Below are 11657 nucleotides of genomic sequence, written 5' to 3'. Positions count from 1 at the left end.
TGAGGTAGGTATAGATAGAAATTTGTCTGAGAATTAGAAAGAAAGGATCTAAATATTTAGTGAATTTCAAGCTCAATAAGGTATAGGTGGCACAGTGGATCAAGCACAGGGCCTGGATAGAGCACAGGACCTGATGTCAGAAAAAATCATCTCCCTGAGGGAGATCAGATCTAGCCTCATACACTTACCAACTGTGGGACCCTGAGCAAGTCACTTAACCTTGTCTGCTTCAGATTTCTCATCAGTACAATTAGCTGGAGATAGTAATGACAAACCACTCCTGTATCTCTGCCAAGAAAACCTGAAATGAGGTCACGAAGAGTTGTATCCTACTGAAACAACTGAACAACAATAAAAGTCATCAGTGTGGTATGACGGTAAAAAAAAAAAAAAAAGAGATAACACAATGTTGGACTGCATCAAAATGAGTCATACACTCCAGGAGTAAAAGGGTGATAGCCCCCTACCTTGATCCAACCTCATCCAGAGTACTGATTAAGGGACCATAGGTATAAAGCTGAAGGGATTTTTGTGCTCTTGTGGTCATTTCCTATTCTTTTTATGAAAAAAACATTCAAATTGAGGTCCAGAGAGGTTATTACTTACTAAAGTCCACACAAATTAGAGGATTCAAACTTAGGGCATCTAATAAAAACATGCCACTCTTTCTACTGCTCCATGTTGCCTCTGGCTTATGTACGCCTCTGCTTAAGAGTAACGTAGGCAAACTAGAGAGTACCTAGAGGAGGGCAAGATGAATCTTAAGGGTCTTGGATCTGTGCCTTAAAACAATCAGTGGAAAAAGCTGGAGATCTTTATCCAAGAGGAGAAGAGAAGGGAAAGAAATGGGAAAGGAAAGGAAGGAAGAAGGTAAGGGAATAAGTATTCATATAGCTATGTGACAGATACTGTGCTAAACATTTCACAAATATTATCTCATTTAATACTACCAACATCCTTTTGAGGAAGATGCTAGTATTATTATCCTCTTTTACAGTTGAAGAAACTGAGACAAACAGAGGTTAAGTGACTTGCCCAGTGTCACACAGCTAGTAAGTGTCAGATGCCAGATTTGAACTCAGGTCTTTCCCAGAAAACTTGGCTTGGGATGTGGAACAGAAGGGTTATCATGTTCCAGTATTTGAAAGGCTATCATGTGGAATCTTGTTCTGGTGATCATAAGGACAAAAATCATAGAAATAGATATGATGGACCTTGAGTGCATGAGCTTGGACCCCAATTTTAAAATTTCATTTCTCTCTAAAAATCACATTTCTCGCTAGCCTCAAAATACTATTCCAGGCAGTTTCTCCCCAGCCCAAGGACACAGCCTGCCCTAGCAAAACTCTTATCTTCCTTCCTGCTACAATAGTCAGCTGTACTTAAAGAAGTTATTAATCTGAACCAGCTGTGTACTGGCTGAGCTGGCTGTGTACTCTGTCATAGCAACATTTACTATTCACTGACCAATCATATGTATCCTAGTCTTAGACATATGTATAATCTCTTACATTCATCTTGTCCAACAAGACATTGTTGAGAACAGGCTGGTATTCCTTAATCAGTCCTAACCACTAGTTGATTTAGTGATGTTTCACATCTAAAACCACACCTCCAGGTAGATTCCTCTTTGGGCTATTTCCTGATGATCTCTGGATAAAATACCTGCACAGTAAATACCAAAAGTGCATGTTCCTTTAAGAACTAACCACTTCTTAACCACTCTCTAATCCCACCCTGGATCATGTAGTTAACATATTTGGCACATATTTTGCTATAGAATAGTCTGTATAAACTTTACCTGTACACATTTATGGTTGCAGGTTTCCTAAGAACTCTTGCCTACTGAAAAGCATAATAAATCTTTACCTTGACCTCAACAATATTTGAGTCCATGAATTCCTTCCCAGATGGACTATGCAGGGAACTCCAGTCTTAGAGTTCCTATACCCTTATCTCATACACACCCCCTTTCCAACCCTCATCAGGTAGAGATTTCAAAAATGAAATTTCTTTCTTAAGTGAAGATATTTTTTTTTTCTAACAATGAGGTATGTCCTTCAGTATAGTGAACTGCTTCAGGTAGTAGGGGAGTCCTTGCTGATTCAAGCTCTTCGAGTATAAGTTAGACTTGTCAGGAATTCTGGAGCAGGAACTTTCTTTTATTTCAATAAGGGTGGGACTAGACAGCTGCTGAAATCCCTTCTAACAGGAAAATCCTGGTTAAATATTAGGAAAGCCATAAGCATAATTGACCATCTCAAGAAGAAAATTAACAAAAATTATCTATTTCAACAGATGCAGAAAAGCTTTTGATAAAATACAGCACCCATTCCTTTTAAAAAAAACACTAGAGGGCATAGGATTTTAATTGAGTTTTCCTTAAAATGGTAAGTGGTATCTACCTAAAACCATTAGCAAACATTATGTGTAATAGGGAAAAGCTAGAAGGATTCTCACTAAGACCAGGAGTGAAAGAGACATGTCCATTATCATCACTGTTATTTGTTATTGTACTAGAAATATTAGTGTTAGCAATAAGACAAAAAAAAAGAAATTGAAGGAATTATGACAGTGAGGAAGCAAAGCTTTCAGTCTTTGCAGATAATATGATATAATATTATAATTATAATTAGGGAATTCTAGAGAATCAACTAAAAAGTTACTTGAAATAATTAACAATATTAGCAAAAGTTGTAGGATATAAAATAGACTAGCATAAAGTATCAATGTTTCTATATATTACTAACAAAACCCAGCAGCAAGAGAAAGAAAGAGAAATTCCCTTTAAAATAAATAACTGTAGACAATATTGAATACTGGGGAGTCTACTTGTCAAGACAAATACAGGAACTACATGAGCACAATTAAAAAAATAAACACTTATCACACAAAGTCAGATGGAAATAAATGGAAAAAATATCAGTTGCTTATGGGGAGATTGAGCTCAAATAACAAAAATAGACAATTCAATCTAAATAAATTTGTTTATTCACTGCCATACCAATTAAGCTATCAAAATATTTTACAGAGTCAGAAAAATCATAACAAAATTTATCTGGAAGAAAAAAAGTTCAAGAATATCAAGGGAATTAATGAAAAAAATGCAATGGAAGGTGACCTAACTATACCAGATCTAAAGCTGCATTATAAAGCAGCAATCACCAAAACTATTTGGTAGTGGCTAAGAAACAGAGTAGTGTATTGGTGCAATATATTAGGTGCACAAGACATAGTAGTCATCGACTATAGTAATCTTCTGTTTGATAAACCCAAAGATGCCGGCTTCTGGAATAAGAACTCATTATTAGACAAAAACTGCTGGGAAAACTGGAAAAGAATGTGGCAGAAACTAGGCGTAGAACCAGATCTCACACCGTATACCAAGGTAAGGTCAAAATGGTACATGTTTGAGACATAAAGGATGATACTATAAGCCAATTAGGAGAACAGAGAAAAATTTACCTCTCAGATCTATGGATAGGGAAAGAATTAATGACCAAACAAGAGACAGATAACACTATGAAATGAAAAATGGATAATTCTGATTACTTTAAATTAAGAAAGTTTTTGCACAATGTCAATGCAACCAAGATTAAAAGGAAATCAGAGAGCTGGGAAATAATTTTCAGAGGCAGTATTTCTGATAAAGGCCTCATTTCTAGAATATGTAGAGAACTGAGTCATTCAAGTCATTCTCCTTTTGATAAACAGTCAAAAGATATGAACAGGCAGTTTTCAGGTAAAGAAATTAAAGCTGTATGTAGCCATATGAAAAAATGCTCTAAATCACTATTGACAATAGAAATACAAATTGAAAAAATTCTGAGGTACCACCTCACACATATCAGATTATCTAATATGACAAAAAAGGGAAATGATAAATGTTGGAGATGATGTGGAAAAATTGTGACACTAATTTTTTTTTGATGGAAATGTGAACTGATGCAACTGTTCTGGAGCAGTTTGGAGCTATGCCCAAAGGGCTATATATAATTGCACATCCCCCTTGACCAAGCAATACCAATACTCTATGTGTGTCCCCAAGAGATCTTGCAAAAGGGAAAAGGACCTACATGTGCAAAAATATTTCTAACAGTTCTTTTTGTGGTGGGCAAGAATCGGAAATTCAAGAGATGTCCATGAATTGGGGAAATGGCTGAACAAGTTGTAGTATATGAATGTAATGGAAATACTATTGTTCTATAAGAAATGATGAGCAGGTAGATTTTAGAAAAACCTGGAAAGACTAAATAGGAATTGATGCTGATTGAAGTGAGCAGAATCAGGAGGACATGGTACACAGTAATACCAAATTTTGAGATGATCAACTTGATAGACATAGCTTCCTTCAGCAATACAATTCCAAAGACTCATGATGGAAAATGCCATCCACATCCACAGAAAGAACTATGGAGTCCGAATGCAGATCAAAGCATACTAGCTACTTTTTTTAGTTTACTTGATTCTTTCTTGTGGTTTTTCCCTTTTGTTCTGATTCTTCTTTCCTAAACAATTTTTTCCCAGCTTTCAGAACCTAATGTGGAAATAAGTTTAATAAGATTGTACATGGATAGCTTATATTAGGTTTCTTGCAGTTTGGGGGAGGGAGAAGAGGAAGAAAGAAGGGAGACAAAAATTTGGAACTCAAAATCTTATAAAAGTGAATGTGAAAAACTATCTTTGCACTTAAAAGAAAAAAAAAAGACTATTAAGTGGAAAAGATAATGAAAACACAAAAATAATAAAAAGAAAAGAACTTAAAAGGGGTTCTAATATTGTCTCAGGGTAGTTGGACATAATTCAATTTACCTCAGTGCCTGACTGTAAAATTCTTTAGTCCAGGCTGCCACATACCTGTGTTTTTCTTACAACTTCTGGGAAATGTGTTGGTTATTGTCCTGTCTGAATGTTTTAGCAGTGAGTTCACACCTCTATGGCAGAAGCTTGTGGTTGGAGTGGCTACTGTTCTGGCTCAGAAGTCCCACTGAGACCCTGAGTATTGCTGGGCTGGCCTTTGACTCAGAAAATAACAGTTCCTGGAACCCATTACCTGATGGGGGAGATAGGGAAGTACCATCTGCTGATAATCCTAATCCCTGCACATTTTTTCCAGATCTCTTTCTGAAAGTACATTGTTTATGCTCCATACTTCATGAATCCATCCCTGATTAGTTCTAGGCTCTTCCAGGTAAGCTCATTGGAGGGGCTAAATTATTATGAGCGATAGAAATTTTAACTACGGGGAACAGAGGGAGAGTTGAAATGGATAGATATAGTTGTCTCAGGCCATGGCAACAATGTGCCACCGAGATGTTTGTCAATGTTTGAGGAGTGAACAAGATGGATTGTGAGCAGGGTATTTGAGAGGAAAGTAGAATATGAAGCATGATGAAAAGAGGATACCAGATCTAGAAGGCATCACAGAGGTCATTTAGCTCAAACTCTTCCTACTTCATTTCCTTCCTCTACAAATTCCTGGAAAGTGATTCCACAACCTCCATCCGGTGAGCTCCAGTGATAGAGAATTCTTGATTCTCCATGATAGCATATATCATTTTTGGAAACCTCTAATTATCAGAATTTTATCTTCTTCTTTATATTGATACAAATACTGCCTCTTTGCAACATCTACCCACTGATTATACCATCTGAGACCAAGCAGAACAAGTCTAATCTTCTTACACATGTTAACCCTTCAAATACCTGAAGACAGCTTTCTTATCTACTTTTGACCTTTTCTTTATTGGAGTGATTTCAAATTTTATCATTACGACCTCCTTTTAACACATTTCCATCAATATCCTTCATAAAATATGGTGCCCAGAAATGAACCCTCTACTCTGGATGTAGTTTGAACAAAGAAGAATTCAACAGGTCTATCAACTATCCCTCTCTTGACATTATGCCTTTATTCATTGAACCTAAAATCATACTGTTTCAAGAGTCCTGCTTTCTAAACATACTTCTCTCACCTTACACAGAATTGGAGAATTTCTTAAGTAGAATGAGCCTCAGAGGCTAGCTAGTCCAGTCTGCACTGGATCAAGAATCCTTTCCGTAAACACATCCAACAAGTGCTCTTCCAGCCTTTGCATGATAATCTCAAGGGACACAAATGGCATTGCTTCCTGAGGCACCTTAATTTCCTTTGGGAAATCTTTAATTGTTAGTAACTTTTTTTTCTTTGTATAGAGAACTCTGTTTGCCACTGGAAAGGCCAGTATGCTATCCTTCCCTTCTCCATGACTCTGGATTTTCATGGACCAGGTTTGATTCTGGAGACCTGATACCAGATGGGGTCAGCCTCTCTTGGGTTACATTCCTATGTCTTTGCTCTAAAATAGTAATTCTCAAACTTTTTAATTTCAGGACCTCTAATACTCTTAAAGATTACTGAGTATGCCTAAAAAGCTTTTATTTATATGGATTATGTATATATATATATATATATGTATACAATTTACATTTCTATTTATATGAATTCTACGTGTTACTATTTACTGCATTAGAAATTAAAATATATTACTGTTGTTATTTTTGCCTCACAGATTGCTTGAGAAGGGCTGAGAGAGTCAAAGGAGTTCTCAGACTATAGTATCAGTATCAGATATGAGATCATTTTAATTTTATCCACCACACAAAAATCATAATATATAAAGGACTATCAAACATTCATAGAAAAATACTAGAAACAAAGAATGAAATAAACTCCTTTAAATAGACAATTATACTTATTATCCTCACCTTGGGAGTTAGATACTGTGTGATACTACTGAACAAATATTTCTTATTTACGATGAACTGGTTCTGCTGAAGCAGTTCACAATGACATTAAATAGGCCTCATATATTATTTGCATAGTCAAATATACATATATGTAGAAAATATGTCTATATCTATGTGTTTATGTCTACATCTTGATCTAGATATATCCTGCATGACACCCATTTTTTTTCTATTGTGTTGTTCTTTGTCAGCTTAAGTGTAGAAATTCACATGCATTTCAAATAAGTTAAATTTCAATGAAACTGATTTCATTTAAATTAACATAATTTAGATTTTAGCCATATTTATAGCTAACAAGAAATTCTGAAAACCAATATAATAATAATGAAATGATGACAATAATAACACTAATAATTATGGTATTTATTTAGTACTTTGCCGTTTCTGAAGCATTTTACATACATAATTTTTTTTGAGCCATACAACAACTCTGATTTATGTCATAGGGTATTATTAAGATGATATTAATCATTGAGAAAATGGAGTTTCAGAGAAGTTAAGCAATTTGTCAAGGGTCATATGGCAAGTAAATGACAAGCCTAGAAAACTAGCTTCTATAACATGTGATCATTTAAAGAAAAAAAATTCTATAATTTATCATTTTGACTATTTTTTCCAACATTGTGTAATCTGCAAATTTTATGTTAGTTATTTATGCATCCATCTAATTCACAGGTAAAAAAAAAAAATGTGAAACTGAAGACTCAAAAATAAAGCCCTGAGCCACTCCACTAAAGACTCACTTCTAGGGTAAAGTGGATCCATTAGTCAAATTTTGGGGGAAGTCAGGCTATGACTCCTAAGAATAAAGGTCTAAAGACGGATAAGAAAGAAGTTTCCAACAGGAATAACAAAAGAATTATCCAAACTTATTGATGTCTAAAGAGAAAATTTGCATCAGGAAATAAACAATCAACATAAAAATTCATGCATAAGCAAATAAATGAAAGCAGTTGAACATAAAAGCATGACTTGGTCCTGGAAGAATACTGTTAGGAGATCTAAAGTGTATAGTGAACTAGTTGAAGCTAGAAATAAATACTAAGAACAACAAAGTGATGGGGAATAGATAGATACATAAATACATAGATACATAGATACATAGATGTAGAATTTCTGCTAAAACTGAATGGAATGAGATTGACTGACAACAGAGAAAATCAATCTCTTCAGCTATTGGACTGTGTCCATTTTCTCTGCCAAGAAGCATTATCATTGGTTAGGAAAGGACTGAACAAATATGGATAAAAAGAAGTTGGCATTTCAGATAAGTAAGGAAAGAGTAAAAGAGTATCTAAATACATGACCCCCAAAAATACTGGGGTTTTTTTTTTTGTTGTTTTTGGTTCTGAATGATGGTATAAATGCAATTGCAATGCCACTGTTAGTCAGTGATTTTTGAAAGATGATTATAAATGGGAGATGCAAAAATGTTTGAATTAGGCCAGGGGTGAGAGATCGGTGGCCTCAAATACACATGTGGCCCTTTAGGTCTTCAAGTGTGACCCTTTGACTGAATCCAAACTTCACAGAACAAATCCCCTTAATAAAAAGATTTGTTCTGTAAAACTTAGACTCATTCAAAAGGCTGCACCCAAAGACCTAGAAGGTTTCCCACCCAATTTTGAGGTGGGATACCAGGGAAATTGCTCAGTTTTCAAAATCAGAATCCATATGCCATGCCTCAGTGAGCTTGACTTTGATTTTTGGCAAAATTCTAAAATGTATCAATAAAGGAATGGTTAGGAAATATCTAGAAAAAGAAGCATTGATAAAAAATACTCACTGTGTCTTTCTCAAGAAAGAGTCATGCTAGACTAACATTACTTAGCAACCAGGTTGCCAAACTGATAGATTAGGTCATTGCTGTAGATATAACTGATCCGAATCTTAACTAAGCATTTAAAAGTTTTTCATTATATTTTTAGGAAGATTGAAAAAAAATGTGGGTCACACAATCATACAACTAGATAAGATTTAGAACTGGTTGAATAGCTTGAACTAGGAGAAGTCAACTTGAAAGAGTTTCTACATTGGAGTGACTCAAGGAATAGTACTTAATGTTCTACTGCTTAACAGTTTTATGTAGAGAGAATATGGAGAGAGGCCAGACTGTGAATTTTTCCTAGAGGGAAACAGCATAAAAGTCACTTTTCAGTATTCTCAAATTTGCATGAGCATTACCATTTAGATAAAAAAAGAGGAATACAATGGGTAAGGTAAACTGTAGGTCCTTATCATTTTCATCCAGATCTTTATAATAAGTGTATATGATAAAATATAAGAAGAGTTCCCAACAATAAGTCAGACTGGAGCTGAACTGAGGAAGTCAAAGGAAACAGTAGAGGAGAAAGGAATTAAAAGAATAGTATGTGATGTTAGCCTGGGTACCTGCTACTTTTTCTAGCAAATTGATTAAGAAGAAGAGTGTCATTAGCTATTGACTGCAAGAAGGGACTAAAGAGATATATAGTCTTCCTACCAGTGGGGAGAGGCTTACTAACCATAGTACTCCACAGTGGGTGAAGGAGAGAGCAGTTGGTGGTGCTCTAGATAACAATAAAGTTAAAGATTATAACTTAGGTACAATCAGAAACTGAAAGATCATATAGAAAATAATTGAGATTCTTCCCTGAAGGACAAAAGTATGCTAAAACAACAATGAACAAACAAACCACAGAACTCCTTAGTGAAGAGGGAAAGTGGTTGAATGAGTTGATTAACACATCAGCAGCTTTTTCTGCAGGAGAAAGGACTACTAATCTCCATAGCCATAATGTAAGATTGATGGTGTATTAGGTAAACCTGCAAATAATAGAATAGCTGAGTATACTATATCCAAAATGTGATATTTAATAAGAGCAGCAGAAAGCAACGACAGGAGAGGATATCTAGAGGAGCATAATGAAATGTAATCACTAGAAGACATTGATCAGTTGCTCTCCAATGTTAGAAACATGAATTTTCTAGCCATTCATTTGTGCAGGACCTATGTATTCTCTCTGTGTGCCCCAACTACTTCATTGTGACTATGCAGGATATGTATTAAGTCTCTTCTCAACAAATGCATCTATATTTGTGGAAGAATGAGGTCAAGGTTCAGAAGAAAATGTTTTTGTTGTTGCATTACTGTATTTCACCAATGATTGCTTTGAATTGTATCCTCTGAGCTGAAGAGACTATAATTATCTGACTTGTCTCAAAGAGATGATCCTGATAATAGCCCTGCGAATCTGTTGGGTCTTGATGCTGTAGATGATAGGATTCATCAGAGGTGGGAAGAGGATGTATACATTGCCCATTACAATGTGTATGATGGGTGAGGAATGCCTAGCAAACCGGTGCACAATTGAAAGACCCAGCACTGGGATATAGAAGCACAGAACAGCCAAAATGTGGGACACACATGTATTAAGGGCCTTTAGCTGCTCCTTATGGGATGCAATAGTCAAAACAGAGTGAAAGATCATGACGTAGGAAAGCAAGATGAAGAGGAAATCTGACCCCATCAAGAGTAAGATGACTGTCAAGGCATATAAGCTGTTGAATTGTGTATTAGAACAGGATAGGCGGATCATATCCTGATGCAAGCAGTAAGAGTGGGAGAGGGTGTTATGGTGGCAATAGGAAAACCAGAGCAACCGTAAGCCTGGAGGTATGATAAGCATGGTGCTCTGGAGCCCTAGGACTACTGTGATCTTCACCACCCGGGAACTGGTGAGCATGGTGGGATACCTCAGTGGATTGGTGATGGCAACAAAGCGGTCATAGGCCATGGCAAAGAGCATGGCTGATTCCATGAGAGAGAAGGAATGGACAACATAGAGCTGGAAGACACAGGCATAGAGGTGGATGCTGCAGAAATCAAGCCACAGAACCCCCAGCACTGTAGGCATGGTAGACACACACAGGCCTAGGTCTGTACTTGCCAGCATTGCTAGGAAGTAATACATTGGCTGGTGCAAGGAAGGGTCAGTGCGGACAATGTGGATGATTGTAGCATTACCCAGTATGGCAGCCAAATACACAGTAAAAACAGGGATAGAGATCCAGTGGTGGGCCCACTCCAAGCCAGGGAAACCTGTAAGCAGAAAGCTGGAAGAACTAGAATTGCTACTCAGCATACTAGACATGATGTCAGATTTGTAGAGGAACTTTGCAAATATCCACTTGCTAACAAAGGATAGATGAACTTCTTAGAATTACAGAAACTCAGAGTTAAAAGGTACTTCAGAGGTCTTCTAGACCAACCTGCAGCATATCAAAGATGATCTCTATTGTGTGTGGGATATGTGGCTGTTCAGCCTCTAATTGGGACCCTCCAGTGAAGCCCCTCCTTTCTGAAGCAGACTCTTCCACTGTTAGATGATCCTTATTGCTCACAAGTTTACCTTCTGTCAAAATGAAATCTGTCTCTGCAATATCTACCCTTAGCTCCTAGTTCTACCCGCTGAAGTCAGGAAGAATAAGTCCAGCATTTGTACCACATTATAGTCCTTCAAATACTTGAAGGTAAATGAACACAAGAGGTGATTTCCCTGATTTAGTACTTCTAATAGGTCAAAGTAGAAGAGAAAAAAAGTGATCAAGGAGTAAAAAACCTAGACTCCTAGAGGTGAAGTTCCTGACATCAAAATATGATGTAAACTTAAAACCAGTACAAGTAGGGGCAGTCCTCATGTACATCATCCTGTGGCCTGGAGGTATCCCTGAGACTGCAGTGGTGTGGAGTCACTTGTCACAGCTGATTGGAAAGTAGGAATTATGGAACTGTAGGTGTGCACTGACCGACTGGAATGGGTAAAAAAGAGATTAGACCCTATATTTTGCCTGTACATGCTCAGGGTTGATATTGCTAGTCAGGATCA

The 11657-nt window shown here is 36.5% G+C and overlaps 1 protein-coding gene across 1 annotated transcript; it reads right to left on the bottom strand.

The window, feature by feature from the left end:
* Nucleotides 1–9974: 9974 nt before the first annotated feature.
* LOC140508725 (olfactory receptor 51V1-like) lies at nt 9975–10922 on the bottom strand. The gene has a single exon (XM_072616608.1). The coding sequence runs from the start codon at nt 10920–10922 to the stop codon at nt 9975–9977; it is 948 nt and encodes a 315-aa protein (XP_072472709.1).
* Nucleotides 10923–11657: the final 735 nt, after the last annotated feature.

This window comes from Notamacropus eugenii, chromosome 5, assembly GCF_028372415.1.
Source record: "Notamacropus eugenii isolate mMacEug1 chromosome 5, mMacEug1.pri_v2, whole genome shotgun sequence".
NCBI lineage: Eukaryota > Metazoa > Chordata > Mammalia > Diprotodontia > Macropodidae > Notamacropus > Notamacropus eugenii.
Note: the sequence above shows the minus strand (reverse complement) of the source record. Positions and strands in the feature narration are given on the sequence as shown.

Coding starts and splice junctions, on each gene's coding strand:
- LOC140508725 (XM_072616608.1), bottom strand. CDS start 10,922: ATGTCTAGTATGCTGAGTAGCAATTCTAGTTCTTCCAGCTTTCTGCTT.